At 37.4% G+C, this 16,488-nt stretch overlaps 2 protein-coding genes across 2 annotated transcripts in view; one reads left to right on the top strand and one right to left on the bottom strand.

The window, feature by feature from the left end:
• The window catches only part of BASP1 (brain abundant membrane attached signal protein 1), a 267,975-nt gene that overhangs the window by 176,740 nt on the left and 74,747 nt on the right, over positions 1–16,488 (bottom strand). The window lies entirely within an intron of this gene.
• Positions 1–16,488, top strand: part of MYO10 (myosin X) — a 114,992-nt gene that overhangs the window by 89,345 nt on the left and 9,159 nt on the right. Inside the window, exons 20-28 of the mRNA XM_053466323.1 lie at positions 4,737–4,861; positions 5,005–5,119; positions 5,733–5,839; positions 7,723–8,037; positions 8,185–8,224; positions 9,313–10,218; positions 10,933–11,056; positions 12,919–13,162; positions 14,799–14,894. Coding sequence (XP_053322298.1) covers positions 4,737–4,861; positions 5,005–5,119; positions 5,733–5,839; positions 7,723–8,037; positions 8,185–8,224; positions 9,313–10,218; positions 10,933–11,056; positions 12,919–13,162; positions 14,799–14,894 — 2,072 coding nt within the window. The remainder of the gene's footprint in view (positions 1–4,736; positions 4,862–5,004; positions 5,120–5,732; positions 5,840–7,722; positions 8,038–8,184; positions 8,225–9,312; positions 10,219–10,932; positions 11,057–12,918; positions 13,163–14,798; positions 14,895–16,488) is intronic.

Raw genomic sequence — 16,488 nt, forward strand, 5'->3', positions numbered from 1 at the left:
TAAATTGGTGCTTGTTAGTTCTGCTGGTTTATTTTGATGCAACAAGAATTTGTATAGGATGTCCTACATGTTATGGTGAAATTGTGAGCTTTCTTGTTTCCTCGTCTACATTTTGGACAGTAGGCTTATGGAGAAAAAAGCTTCAAAACAAGCTATCACTATTTTGAGCAATTTCCCCCTATTCTCTATACATAACTCATATTACGTTATCTTGAGGTTCATTCAGTAAAACTTGAGGTAGAAGATTAGTTTGTGGGTTAGGGACAGTTGTGGTTTCGACACATTTATACATTATGAAGGGCCATCTCTGGCAAGTTTCTTCTGGTTTAGGAACTGGTCTAGCTGTGCATAGTGCATATAGGTTACCTTTTTAAGAAACCTCCCTATATAAACGATACATAATATAGGGCAAAACAAAGCTCTTGTAGCAAAAGCTCTCTGGTTGTCCCATCGTAATGCATTGTGATGAGTTTAAACTTAAACCATCCTGCAAATTCTCGCTTTAGTGGCTGATTAAGATGACGCACTATGTAACTTAAACAATAGTAAATACAGTTTGTTACTTTAAAAAAAGATTCTCTGGGTCAAAAGTTTCATGATCCTTGGGGTCCTATAAGAAGGGCTTACGTATAACCATACAGAACCCTGAATTATAGTTAATATCCCAATCTTTACTCTGCTATATCCGGGGAAGGATGTCAGACAGCAATATGTTTTCAGTGTAATGCAATTACACAGTTAGGTGGTTTGAGTAGAGAATATATTCTTCTATGCTTTTGGACAGAGTAGTCTCCGTGCCAAGGTTGGCGCCTCATGGCTGTCTCAATTAAACCATCAATGTGTTGGCAAAGTGGAAAACAACTCATTAATCTGATACTGAAAACATTAACCCTTTATGAGTCGCTGGAGATACATTGCCAAATGGTTCTTATATTGTACATCTCATAAAGGGATACGTTGTTTAATTAATTAAAACTTGAATTGATTTGGCTTATACAGAAGAACTCTAAAAACCCAGTCTATTAAGCAGTCTTTGTAACATACATACCCAGTAGCAGGCATATCTGTTTTTTTTCTGTGCAGAAAATAACTTGTACGTCTTTTAAGGTGAACAGGGGAGTGGTGTACCTATAATGTAAAAATGGCGATATAGCTGCAATTGATTAAGATGTTAATAGTTTGCAAACAAGACACACCCCACTAGATAACATAATTTTTCAATAAGTACAAAACCATGGCTATTAGTATACATGAAAGGGCATGATTTATGTGCACAAGACCTTTGGTGAACCCAGTTAACATTGTTAGGCAGCCGAGAGAACACCAGACAAAGAAGAATGATGTGCTCCTCCAATTCATTCCCGTAACACAGCTTGTTTTATATAGCTCATGATGCTTGTAACGCTACTGAAACCGACATTGAATACTGTGTATAAAGCTAAAACTATGCTGTAGCTGTTATATGAACCCCCAAATGATGGGGGTACCGCTGATACTTGTTCTTCCTCTGGAGTAATCCGGGGGATAGTCTGTCGTTTCCTACTAAGGGTTGGCAAGTCACCGTGGGCTCAAGCCAAAAATGCCTGACTTAGCACAGCTGTGCTGGAAGGAGAGAAGCACAAGTAGAAACAGAAACAAGCTAATGTGATCTATGGACAGTGGGCCATCGCAGCCTCCCATACTTCCCAAGTTTCCCATTTTGAGTGCCCTGATGAGATGAGCCACTTTTTCTTTTTTTTCCTATTTATCTCTAAATGTTTGCATAATGCATAGAGGTCTTTAACGGTGGAAGGGAAATATATTTATATATGTTTGATAGTTTATTCAGGGTGGGGCTTTACTAAGCTTTTTATTTGACTTCATAACCAATTGATAGCTATTCATACACACAATATTGTTAGATTTATTGCTGTCTATCCCTTTGATACACTCATACCTCCCAAGCATCCTGAACTCTTATTAAAAAAAAAGGGAAGGGGCCATCAGGACTAAACAGAAAGAAATATTGTTTTGGATCCCAAAGATGGACTGTTGTCTGACCTGGCAACTGGCTCTTGACATCAGGTAGGTAGCACCACTAGGTACTTATGGCCGCACAATGCAATCTCCCTTTGCTACTTGGTTCAGTAACTAGACGAGCTAGGGCAGCAAAGAGTATCTCCTTGAAATATACTGTGATTTGCTGTAGAAAGGCTTATATTTTAATTACAAAATAAACAGTATTGTAGATTGTTCCTTTAAATGAGATGTGTGTCCTTTGATGAGGTCTTGGATTTGTCAGATGTAAATTGCTGTTTATGGTTTTAGATTTTTCAGATTTCCTCTGCTAATATAAACCTGGATAATTGGTTTACTCAGTGCTACGTGTTATTTAACCTTGATAAGTGAACTTGGACCCTTGTTTCATGAGTCGTGTGCACAGAATAGAGGCACTTTCCTTATGTTCTGTTGCAAAAGCTTCTAATATATATATATATATATATATATATATATATATATATATATATATATATAATATTTAATACTGTGCAGTAAAGAATTTTACAATTTTGTGGACAAAAAACCCATGGTGTTTACAGCTTATAATAAGAAATATATGTATTGGAAATATACCTTAAGTGTTTACCATGAGATAAGGCATCTTAATTGTTCTTGGGATCTACTGATGATTATTCCTCCTCATTTAGATTATTCTTCCTCATTATGATGCTGATTATTAATTGGTTCAGGCAGTCTTTGTAAAGGTGCAAGGACAAAAAGAGATATAACTTCATGTGTTTGCCAACTTTTGACATAGATCTTGGTTTCCCTGTTCCGGCTGTGCCGGCTTCATACAGATGCTCTTTAGTGTACATGAGCGCCAGATCTCTGATCTCCCCAACCACCTCCTTGGGACAATGCCTCCCCGGGGAGCTTGATTGCTCAGTAGGGTGATCTGCCTCTGGGCAGAGAGGGGTTGCCACTCTAGGTTTAGTCGACCTGGGCCAAAATACACAACTGTTCCAAGAGTTAATAGAATTTCACATGACTTTATCCTCCCCCGTTGGAATACCACATCTGTGGGGACTGGACTTGCTTCGTAGAGCTCAAATTACTGACCATATAAATTCACAATTAGATAGAAGAGAACCGAATCTATCTGTTTTGGGGTTAATAACTCATTTGCTTTGATGAATGAAAAGTAATTTTGTAGGCACATTAACATACTATTATGTACGCACACCAACCTCTGTTAATTATGTATTAAAAACATACGTGTAGCTTAGATTTTAACCACTTAATTGCTCCTTCTATGCACGGCATAGCCGTCCGGCAGGAAAACAGTTAAAAGCACTTCCCTCTTCTCCTTTTGGAGCGATTCGGAATGGCTGTTAGCTTTAGTCGGCTCATTTCTGAAGGTTGGAGAGGCCCTACAAAAGCATCATATGAATGCAATGCCCTTCCTGAGAATGGGAAGGGTTTCTATGGTGACCGAGCACCTTTTAAAGCATGGGACTGCTCTTCATTATCCGCCACTCTCTTCATCTAACTGGTAAAGGTCAGTGTCCCTGTTGTTCTCTGTCCAAATCTGAGTGCCGGAGCAGGAGAATGGGGGAGACCTAGACATCTCAGCAACCCTACTGTGTTTAGGTGAAAGAAATGCTAGCTCTTTCCTTGTAACGTGTAAAATCAGAATTTAATGCATCTGTCTACGGAGTGCTGTTAAAGCATTAACACAGGTAAGATTATTTGGGGTGGGGGAGTGCATATTTAAATAATGTATTTTCTTTGCCCCTAGCCCTTTAGCTTTGTTATCTATGGAGCTCCTGGCATGTCCTGGGGATTTACTCATTTAGCTTTGTTAAAACCACACAGATTATTATTTTTTGTTCAGTTAAAGATTATGTGTAATCTTTGCAGGTATCTGATACAGTTTAGATTCACCATTTATTTCAATATATAATAATATAGTGATGCTTACTGACAGTAAATAAGACCTAACATTAAGCGCTGGTACAACTTGAAGAATAGAGAACATATGGCAGGCTGGTGTACTTCTACCAAGTTCAGCTACTGAATCCCCGTTGAGGTCTTCAGGGACTCACAAAGTTCTCTGAACAGATAATAAACTTTAAAGACTGATTGTTGCTTTTCCCAGAAGTCATCAAAGCACACACCTCAAACCGAACAGCTCTGCAGCCAGTTTTAACACACTAATCACTCTGCTTTTTCAAGCCGGAATAGTATAGAAGGATCTCGTTTTGGTGATGTCTATCAGCCTGGGGTGAAATAAAGCAGGTCATTGTAGGAGCAGTGAGTGAATGTTGCCTACAAGATCACTGACAGCAAACACGTAGCACCTGTCAGTCAGCCGAGGCGGCTATCAGCAGCTCCAAAATTGATTGTGGGGATACAAGTGTTACAATCGTATGAAGTCCACTGTTCTTTGTAACGGTTTGATTATGTTCACGATTGAGACATGAAGATTGTATGAAACAAGTGAACACGTTTAACTTCTACTCTGAGGAATGGCTTGACTAAGCAATTTTTATTCATATACTTGAAAATGGGCTGTCTTTACGATCAGTGGGAAAAAGCAAACAGCGCTTTTATGGTAAAGGAGGGGTTACTTCAAAGGCTACAGTACTCAGAGCGTTATACACAAATAACCATGAAGGAGAAGCTCTGAATAATTATGCACAAAGACTGATGGTGGATATCCCTTAATCCAATGAACTATTCCTTTTCTTCTGCAGATGCCGGACCAGTTCGATCAGACGTTGGTTCTCAACCAGTTAAGGTACTCAGGGATGCTGGAAACAGTCCGGATCCGCAGGGCTGGCTTCCCAGTCAGGAGACCTTTTCATGATTTTTATTTGAGGTATGGATATTTTCACTTTTCTAAATGTCAAAATCAATTCATCGCAGCATTTTACATACTTGTGTTCGTGTGTATTTTGTGAGTATCGTAGAAGGTAGTTCATTTCTAAAATTGAACTTTGCTAACGTGTTGACATCAAACAGGTATAAAGTCCTAATGAGAAACCTGAATCTTCCTGAGGATTTGAAAGGGAAGTGTGAGGTGCTACTTCATCTTCACGACACAACCAATACCGACTGGCAGCTTGGAAAAACCAAGGTAACTTGCATATTTACTGTGACAGTGATGGGGCAAATGAGCTCCAAAACAATGTGGGTTTTGTTGCCAGTCCTTTGATGTTTGTAAAATAATTAAATGTGTAGGAAATATCTTGTTGTCCTCAAGGCCTCCCCTAGTGAAGATTTACTATTTCTATGTGGGCCACCAGGCTAGCTCATGAACAAGCACAGGTCATAAAGCTAAACATTAATTGATCCACTTTTGCTATATATATCTAATTATTTTGTAATCTGCTTGTCTACTGGCAATGTGAGAAAGTGATATGTTTTCTCTGTCTGCATATTAACCATTATATGGGTTCTAGCCCAATTACCCTGTCTGTGGTAAACAATAGAATGGCTCAGTCTTAAGCACCGAGCCTGACACTCTGAGTAATGAAAGTCTACAAAGTCCACACGGAACCCACTCAGTGTGGTGTTTGAACACGCAACATATGACATCGCTGACAACAGTGGCAGACTCCAGGGGCAAAATAAAACCATGTTTTTCTCGATTCTTACCTACGCTTATATATAATGCTCATGGAGAAAAAGATTTCTTTTTGTTTTATGCATGGGATTTCACCTTTTTATATATGTTTTGTTAAATGTAGGTGTTTCTGAGGGAGTCCCTGGAACATAAACTGGAGAAACAGCGTGAAGTTGAAGTGTATAAGGCTGCTTTAATTATCCAGTCCCACATTATGGGATTTGTGGCAAGGTGAGTAAAACATATTTTTTAAAATGGACTGCTATATCCAGACTGACAATATACTGTATTTTTTTTACCTTTTGGTTTCTACAATCAGCATGCTCTTCCTTATTAATTCATATTAATACCGTGTGTTCCCCAGAAAAGTTCTACATCACAGAAACTAGGGATTTCTAACATCGGTTTTCCCCAATGTTCCCCAATACATTTTCAGGATCCCCTTTTTTCTGAGCACAGGTGTATATTTGAGAATGAGTGGGGCTGATTCACATGTACTCCTGCCTGGAGATGGAAGGCATGTGGTTACATCTGCTGTCCTTTGTGAATTTTGTAAATTATTTTCAGCATTCACATGTGATTACTGAAGCACACAAAGTTGTGCGTTATGTCCCCGGGGAAGAGACTGGCGGGCCTTACCCATTGAATAAACATTACGAATGCCCCCTCTTGACCCGCTGTCATACTGGACACTCTGGCAAGGCGTTTGCTCCTCTAGCAGCTGGAAATAAGATTTTTTTAAAAATCATGGCTCTTCTGTAGCGTTAATAGACCATATCAATTCAGTTTTGTATTAAGGTGTCTCTAAGCATCTGTGCATAAGATCAGCTGCTCGGTTATGTTACATATTGAGTGCTTGTGCAACACTTTAGGTTCGTATTTGTGATCGTATAGAGATGGGCTGCTCTAGTATACATTTTATCCCATGTACAGTCAGTTCTTTCATATTGTTATACAATATATATATACACACAGCAATAACATCAATTGAAAAATGTCCCTCCTTAATTATACAGAATTATATATACAGAATATATATACAATATATATATACAGAATATATTGCTGTGTATATATACAATATATATATATACACAGCAATAACATCAATTGAAAAATGTCCCTCCTTAATTATACAGAAATATTATTAATATTATTATTTTATGGTAATATATCTAAATTAAAACATTTAACATTTAGGAAAATGTAATTTCAAAACTTAAAGGGACAGTATCATGAAAATGATTGTTTCACCTAATTCTCCTGTTATACCATGGCTTGAGTTCTCTAAAGACATTTAATTTGTTAACTTTTGTAATAGGGAACAGACCCACGTGCATGCTTTGGTTGGCAAACAAAGCATACATTATGTTTTTTGGGGTGGTTTTTGCATTATTTCCCTTTACACAATCACTATACAACATGTTATTGCATTTAATCGTGTCCCTTTAAATAAACGGCGAATAGCCTATTTAATGCTGATTTGATTATCTGTGACATCATCCTCTTTTCTGTGCCAAAATAAAAAGAATCTAAAAAAAAAATAGGGATGTCTGTTGATAGTTGTAGGCTGTGTTGTGTTGTTTATTATAAAATGTCTGCTTAACAAAATGCCATAGTTTGTGCATTAAATCCAGGGCAGTACTCTGCATCTGTTTACTTTGTATGTCATCAGAAAGTCAATAGTGACCAGTTCAATAGCTGTTTGCATAATGAGATAATCTCCTTTCATGTGCATATGAGCTGTAGCCATACATACAGGACAATATGTCACCCAGAAAGCCACCCCACTGTGTGTAATTACTTTCTCTGCAAGCATGGCATATATCAGAGCCCTTTTCTTTCTCTTCCAAAGCAGTCAAGGCAGTATCAATAAACAGTGCAGTGTTAAACATTAGCTTAGCTGGGATCCAGACACTACAAAGTCCTTGCATTATTTCCTCGGTGAGTGTAAGCCAAGATGCAGTAATTGTGTCTGGACCGTACAGTGACACCTTGTCACCTGTTTATTTATTGCCACCACACCGCCATGAGTTAAATGAGATGCAGAGAGAGGATGGATAATGTCCTATCGAATCACTTTTATGGATTGGGTCTCTTCCTTGTTTTCTCAGAAAGCAGTACAGAAAGATACTTCACTGCGTGGTGGTTATACAGAAGAACTATCGAGCGTATAGCTGGAGGACAAAATTTCTGCGTCTTAAAAAAGCTGCACTGACCTTCCAGAGACAGCTGCGGGGCCAGTTAGCCCGTCGTCTGTACAAACAGCTACTGGAGCAAAAGCACAGAGAAGAGGAAGAGAGGCGGAAAAGAGAGGAAGAGGCGAGGAGAAAAAGAGAGGAGGAGGAGGAGGAGAGGCTGAGAAGAGAAGAGGAAGAAAGAAAAAGAAAGGAGGAAGAAGAGAAGATAAGGAAAGAAACTGAAGAAAGGTATGTACCCAGACAAAGTAATGCCCTACAGGCTGCAGTTTTGCTATTACTTATTCATTATTATTTATTATTAATATTATTATTCTTTTATAGCAGAAATCGATCCAAAAAGCAAAGTAACACTGTTATTCTGTTTTACGTTTTCAGGGAAAAACAGAGGCAGGAAGAAGAACGTTTAGCCAGACAGGTAAGTCTAATATAATCATCTGTGCATTTTTAAAAGCTAAAAACTGTGGACATTCCATTTTAACAAAGGTTGGATCACCCTTGCCTGAAAATCTGCTTCATAGCATTTGTCAGCAAACAGGTCAGTTGAATACAGTATATATGCCGACCGACCTGTGCACTCAGGATAAACACATGTTAGGTGGCCAGGTGCTAAACCAATCCGTTGGATGTGACCTCTCCTTTCAATCTAGTCCATTTATATACAAACTTGGGTGCTTAACCCTTTATAGTTAAGCTGTCTTGATTTTCTTTTATGTTTATATTGTTGTCACTGACATGTTCTTTTTATTTTAATCCATTTATAAATAAATGCAATCATATTTATTTAAAGAGACATCTTGTTTTATATATGACAAGGCTATTTAAATAAGGGAGCTCTTCTATTCAATGCACTGGCCTTTATTCTCACTGGCTTACAATCTAGAGGTTAACGTTATTTGTTTTACTTCATAGACAGTACATTTATTCATTATATGATTAAAGTTATTTAACTTGCCTGTATTGAATATAAAGTCAATTCATAAGATATTGACTCATTTTGTGAAGTGAATTTCTCAGTTTACTATTCATTCAATCAGTTTTACTATGGCCAAAATCAATTTAGATCACATCTATTAGGTCTGGGTTTGTGGCTATCTGGCACCAAGAGTTGAAAGACATTCTTAACACCAGATCTGGGCGATAACACACCCTTATATTGTATTCAGTCCAAGTACACAGAACCTAGATAAGCTTGTATTCATGCGGGCTGGGAGGATAAGAAAGACAAACACATTAACCTTATTACAAGAATAACTAAACTGTGAAATTGTTATAATACCACACTGTTAAGCCCAAAGATAATATGCATTTAAGTTTATAGACCTTGTCCTCAGAGAATACCTGTAAGAACACCTTTCGCAGAATGTACTTGGCATCTTTCTGTTTCCAGACCTTTAGAAAAAGGTGGCAATATTTTTTTCCTTTAGATATACATATGCACATTTTGTTACTTAAATATGTATATTGTTGTCCTTTACTGCTATGGTTTAACTCTTTGTTTTTCAGACTGAGGAGGCAAAGAAACAGCAGGAACGTGCTGCCATGCTGGAAGCCCAAAGAGAAGCTACACTAAAGTGTGAGCTGGAGAGACAGAGAGAAAGCAAGCAAGTGGAAGAAATCCTCCGTCTGGAGAAAGAAATTGATGACCTACAAAGAATAAAGGAGAAGCAGGAACTCTCTCTTACAGAAGCATCATTACAAAGACTCCATAAGCTCCGGGATGATGAGCTAAAACGCCTAGAAGAAGAAGCCTGCAAAGCAGCTCATGAATTCTTGGAGTCACTGAACTTCGACGAGATTGATGAATGTGTGAGAAACATTGAAATGTCCCTCTCTGTAAGTGATGGATTTTCAGATGAACTATCCAAAATAGCTGGGATTGGCAACAGTGAAAAACCAACCTTCAATTTCAGTCAGCCATACCCAGAAGAGGAGGTGGATGAGGGCTTTGAAGCTGATGATGACACATTTAAAGATTCCCCTAACCCTAGTGAGCATGGACATTCGGACCAGAGAACTAGTGGCATTAGGACCAGTGATGATTCTTCAGAAGAAGATCCTTACATGAATTATACCTTAGGACCATCAACTCAAGGTGCGCCCAGTAACACATTAATTCCTCCTGTGCAAAACTCAGGAATCCTTAAAAACTCATCTGGTGAAGTGTCAACGTATTGTGTGCCAGAAAATGTGTCCAGTAAACCCCAGATTCCAGGAAGCCTCATACCTCCTGGAGGAGACTATAATTATGACCGTAACATGGATTATGAAGATGGAGCTATCACATCTGGGAGTAGTGTGGCCTTCTCCAACTCACAAAGCAGCCAGTGGTCTCCAGACTATCACTGCTCTGTTGGAACATACAATAGCTCTTCTGCATATCGGTTTAGTTCAGAAGGAGCTCAGTCATCAGTAAGTTCCTCATCTCATTTTTGTAAATAATTTCTTTACAACTATGTGTGTTTTGAATTGCTCATTTACATTAAGGAGGAACTTAAGTTGTGTATTGAAGGAAAACATATCTATTGTGGCATTCACTATTCTTTTTGTTTTTCATGCTTCAGCAAGCATGAAAAACAAAAAATAAATATAGATCCTTTCTGTTGGTTTTGTGAATGATATAGAACTAATGTTAACACTTAAAATCCTTAGTACGAAGTACATTTTGTATGGTTACAGGATATTGCTGTTTTGCTGTTTTTACATTGCAGTTGCTTTTGGATATCCCAGTGTGTGCACATGCAACTCAATAAAGAATTCATTAAATTACTTATTCTCAGCCAACAATACCCAGAATTTCTTGCCTCTCTGTGGCCCTCAAGACCCAGAGTTAAATACCGCTGTTAGATGATAAGGCTTGTGGTGTTCTCTGGTATGCTAAGGGCCTTATGAAAAGGCCATCTACAACTAGACAAACAATACCATGGGTGCTATCTCATGAAATGATTTCTTTAGCAGATGAATCAGAATACCTTAATCAGTAGGGTCAGCTATTTCCGAAATACAAAGGCTTTTTAACGTGTTAATGGCCAGCTGTAAATACCCATCATACACTTTTCATATTGGACAACACAAAGATCCTGGAGGTTCTGCGGTCTTTTGACCAAATGGTTTGTTTCTTTGCAGTTTGAAGACAGTGAAGATGACTTTGATTCCAGGTTTGACACAGATGATGAGCTTTCCTACAGAAGGGATTCTCTCTACAGCAGTGTCAGTCTACCTTATTTCCACAGCTTTTTGCACATGAAAGGTAGGTCACAGCCAAACACAGTATTATGGGTCTAACAGTATATAGGCATTAATACTAAGACCTAAGTGCATCATGCTGCCTACTCTTACAGGCAATGGTACTAGAGGTTCATGACAATATCTGCTGTGCAGCGATAGGTCTTGGGCCACCAAGGGTCTGGAATTTATGAATACTCCGGTCAACGAGAAACCCATAATTCCTGGACTCTTCTTCAGAACCACGAGTATTTTAGTGTGTTGGAGAACTGAACGCATTTAAAAGGGAATTAAACATCAGAGATACCATATATACATTTTCAAGAACACACTTAGGTGTGGAAAAATATAGGATGAACAACTAGTTAATCAATGCCTTAAAGATGTTATGGGTTTATAATAGCACATGGGTATACATCATTTTCTCTGTAAAGTTGTTAGAAAATGATATTTTATATACCAGTTACAAACAGAAAGATATCATTTAGCATATTTTGCCCTGGTTCTTACTTGTCTAAAATATCATGAAAGGGATTAGAACTGCATTCTATTTAAGTCAGACAGCCATAAAAACAAAGGAATTGTAAAAACAGGCAGAATAGTAAAGATAAAGACAGTTTACAATACAAAACATTTTTCCTTTGGGTTATTCAGAGATGTCAGACTTAAGAAACTAACATATCACAAGGAGCAGACGCCCAACAAAGAACAAAAGACTGGCATATCAGTAAATAATGGCGATCTTGTAATGGATATGTAGAATTAAGAACGCAAACATAGCTCTGTGCATCTGACGTCAATGTACCGGAAACTATTTATTTGGGCCTCAAGCAGAATTCCCAGTCCAAGTCTGTCAAACCTGTTTTTATAACAGATGGAAGAAGCGACTGTCAATCAGTTATTGTCCTTATTCCTCATCCATATGGTTCTAGACAATTGTCATTACTGGCATCAGAATAATGTGACAGTCAAAATTATTTTACAATATTCTATATAAAATCACGATTGTTTTTTGTTAAAAATGTTGTCACCTATGTTTTACAAAATGACTTTAGAAATTGCAATTTCATTAAATCCACCTAATTCCACAAGTTTTCGGAATATCGTAAAACCTCTAACATTTTTGATCATTGGCTTTGTCTTATGTTCTTGAGAGCCTTATGCTAATACTTAATCACGGTTATCCACTACTTTTTCACCAAAGAAATACAGTCTTGCATTATATGCTATATTCTATATACTATATATTTATTTGACAGTCCAGTTTGCTAAATCGCGGTGCTATGTTATTTTATTATCTTTGCAATCCATCTTTAACACTGACTAGTTAAAACAATCCTAAACCCCACATGCTCATTTCTATACATTGTATACAGTGTTTTTACAATGTTCTTATCTGTCATCAAATTCTATGTTCCTATGAATGCTGCTTAGGAGGTTACCACCTGTTAGCACTCTGGAACTTAAACCGTGTGCATTATCACTCATGTGATAAATGGTCACACACAAAGTCCCAATGCATTCTCTATGGTGGATTAGCTCCACAAATCTGCTAAAGCTTTTGTAACCCTGTGAAATAGCTGTGAGTCTAATAATAATGGAAAATCGATGAAAACCTTTGTACTTCTATAGGTAATTTGAAAGTTGTTGACCATGGAGCCTAGAAGGATTCTTCCCCTTTAGGGTAAAATTGACATTTGCTTAAAAGGAAGATTTGTTTGCCTTCCTCTCGATCAATGCAGTTGGGGGAACATTGAACTACACAGGCTTATGTCTTTTTTAACCCTTACTAACTATATAAGTGTAAACTATCTTTCCTTTGGGGTCTGGTTATTTTGAACCTGACAATGCAGACTGTTCATGTTGACCGTGTCACTTCTCTGTCAGGTGGGGTTATGAACACATGGAAGAAGAGATGGTGTGTGTTGAAGGATGAAACGTTCCTGTGGTTCCGATCCAAGCAGGAAGCGTTGAAGCAAGGCTGGCTTCATAAAAAGGGCGGTGGGTCATCTACGCTGTCCCGGAGGAACTGGAAAAAACGTTGGTTTGTTCTTCGTCAGTCCAAGCTGATGTATTTCGAAAATGACAGTGAAGAAAAACTGAAGGGGACTTTAGAGCTTCGACAAGCTAAGTATGTATTACATGAGAGAATGTGCAGATGTTTGATTATGTTTTGCTTTGGGTAGACCTTAGACATGACAAAAGTATATTTCTTTTGTAATAAGTTGGAAAATAACCTTAGTTCTATTCAGACATTATTTAAGTGTATTGTAAATGTGATGATCCCAAGCTCCCCATGTATGGTCTTTATCTTCTTGGCATCTAGAACAATTGTTACACATTACTACTATGTTTAGGAGGATAATGTAGACTTTAGAGGAAAGCTTCAAAGTTATCCTGACATTCAACAGTCATCAACCCATGGAAGTGCAGTCAGATAAAATGTATTGAAAGTGTTGCAACCCAAATTCAGCATGATGTGAAAAGGTTTCCTACCTTCCAATCACCTTAAAGATGTCTAACTCATGTCACGGGTAAATATTTCAAACACAGGTTAAATTATCTGTCTTTCAAATCTAATTCTCATGACCAGTGCAGGTACCCGGTAAGCAGTTTTCTGATCACTTGTACTCCGTTGTGTATATGGCTACATAGATCATCGTGGGCTGTATTTTATTTTTAAACTACGCAAGTATTTTAAGTAGTGTAGGATGTTAGTTAGAGAGGAACATTTGATATTAGGCACCAGAAAACCTGCAGCTTATTCTTAGAAGCAGCCTGGCCTAAGTAGCCAGACAGTCTTTGCTGCTATTTCAGTGAATATATGTTTTCAATGGAAAATGCGTCCTTGTAAACGTGCCCTGGTGGAAAATAGACATCGGTTATATTATCCGGCAGGCATAAAAATAAAGCTACATCGCAAAGGTCACCGTACTTTTATTGTCGGTTTGGCAATGTCTATGGTGTTTACCGGTACAAATGGAAGAGATCTGCAGGGTGTTCTCTTAAATAAGAAGTTCTGAAGGCTCCAGCACGGACTCTAACGATTGCCATTAAATAAAGGGATTTTGTGTGAGTTAAGCCAATTTGTATAAATACAGTAGTATGTGATCTAATAAGCATATTGAATATGCAGTATAGAGTTAAAATGTAAAATCAGGAGGATTTACGCTGTGTTCCCTGTCTGATACCTAACACTACATGCAACCATTCGTAAAGGGCTTGTTTAACAGTGTGACACCCTAGGATCATAATTACACCAACATTCAGACAAATGATTGCCTTGCGGAACTCTTCGACAAACAGCGTTCTCTTTTTTGGCAAGTGTCCCATTGAGTTAGTCCTTGTGACACATCATGGACATCTTAAAGTATATAATAGTGGATAGAAAATCATTAGAATCTTCACAGTTTGTGATGTAATCATATTTTTTTTTACTATTTTGGTCAAGAATGGATAGGCTAACCCAGTAAAGCGACAGTTTATCCCTAGTGACATCATGCATAGTGATGTCATCAAGTTGTAATTTTCAAATAGTGTTGCCAAGTGGTCAAAGTGGGTGCAAGATGGTATGGCTGCGAAGTGGGGTGCTTGGACACTGTTACTAATATGCTATGTTGAGGCCACTTTTTTTTTTTGAACTGCAAATAACCTCTTTAGTGAATGGATGCCTATAAGTTGTATTTCCCATCTAGCTCCATCTTATTTAAATGTGTGTAAATTACAAATACAGTGGATTCCATCTGACAGTTGTTACTTTTTTTTAGAGAGATTATTGATAATACTGGCAAAGAAAATGGGATTGACATAACGATGGATAGTCGGACTTACCATTTAATTGCTGAGTCTCCTGAGGATGCAAGGTAAGATACATTTATCGTAATCAATTCTGCTGTAGAGTGGATAACAGCAGGCAGCTTTAATGTCTTTGCTGAATTATATTATATATCCAAATGCCGGCTCAGCATTCTGGTAGTGATTGCAGAGCAGCAGTCGGAGAGCCAAAGCTGCTTAACACTGGTATATTTTCTTCACATGCTGTACTCCCTTTTCCTTGTTACATTAAGGCTCTCACACTATTTGGTCTTGTTAAATGGTAGAAATACCCTTTCTCTAGGGAAACATTTATTAGGGTGTGAGAAGTGGGGTCACTTCCACTGTAGCCAGTTTACTTAATTTGTAGTTTAAAAAATAACACAACCATAAAATCATTTTTATTTTACTTATTCTGCAGAAATTGTGAATTTATTCCATGATTTTTTATATTATTATAAAGTTTTATACTTTTCATAAGGAAACAAGGAGTATCATTTTGATGTATCAGCGCCATCTGCTGGCAGAGATGTTTAATGGCAATAGGCTGCCTTGCAACCCCAATTAAGTAAAACTGATTTTTTTCATGTTGATAAGAATTCCTTTACTTTTTTTAATACTCAATTCCTGTACCTCCCATAAAGTTATCAGAGGATAATATTATATTTTTATCCTTTGGGGATAAAGGAGAATTTACCAGGGATATTATCTCTAGTAATTAAATATCGTGAAAATGCTCTATAATATCAGTTTATTGTCTTAGCAGCTATAAATGGCTGGTTTATTTTCTTGCATATTTAATTACAAACATTTTTTATGTAGTTAAAATTGATCAGAAATTCAGTTGACTTTCAATGCCGTGTCTGATAAATGAACATGGCATTTCTGTTCTTCAGTTTGGGAGTTGGCTATTTTATTAAGAGATTGCCAAAAATAAAAAAAGATGTCAACAAAGTGCATCATGCGTTACACATTTGGCCACCGATGACTAACTTTTCCAAAACACGAGGGAGGTGGCAGCAATATGTGCTTGTGTTTCCAGTAAACACGAGCAGAGGCTCCTATCAAGCCTTCTGCACGTCCACATGTCACTCAGCCACTGCACCTAATCATATAGATAAATACATAGAACTGTATAGAACAAAACACGTTATATGTTTTATAATAAATATTTTAACACATTTCAATGTATTAATTTTAACACACTTAAATATACTCTCTCTCTCTCTCTCTCTCTTTATATATATATATATATATATATATATATATATATATATATATATATATATATATATATATACACACACATACATATATATTTGTTGTATCTATGGTATCGGTTTCGCATGACAAGCAAAATGGACAGTTGGGATTTATGCAGAAAACGTGGTCAGCAATTCATCTTATTTTCAGAAAGCAGCAGATTTCAAGCTAAATTGACTGAACTAGTTATCTGTTTGTCATTTGTTGGTATATTGTTGTCAAAATGGCCTGGAGCAGTTTAAAAAATTCTTAGAAATTAAGTTGGACGATGTTTATTATTGACAAAAACTCGGACGGAAAATGCGTAGGAATGAAATAGCTGCAGGTACTTGAGATATGTTCTGGAGCTCATGATCTGATGGCTGATTTTGTTCCCCTCAC

This window comes from Spea bombifrons, chromosome 5 (assembly GCF_027358695.1).
Source record: "Spea bombifrons isolate aSpeBom1 chromosome 5, aSpeBom1.2.pri, whole genome shotgun sequence".
NCBI classification, from domain to species: Eukaryota; Metazoa; Chordata; class Amphibia; order Anura; family Pelobatidae; genus Spea; species Spea bombifrons.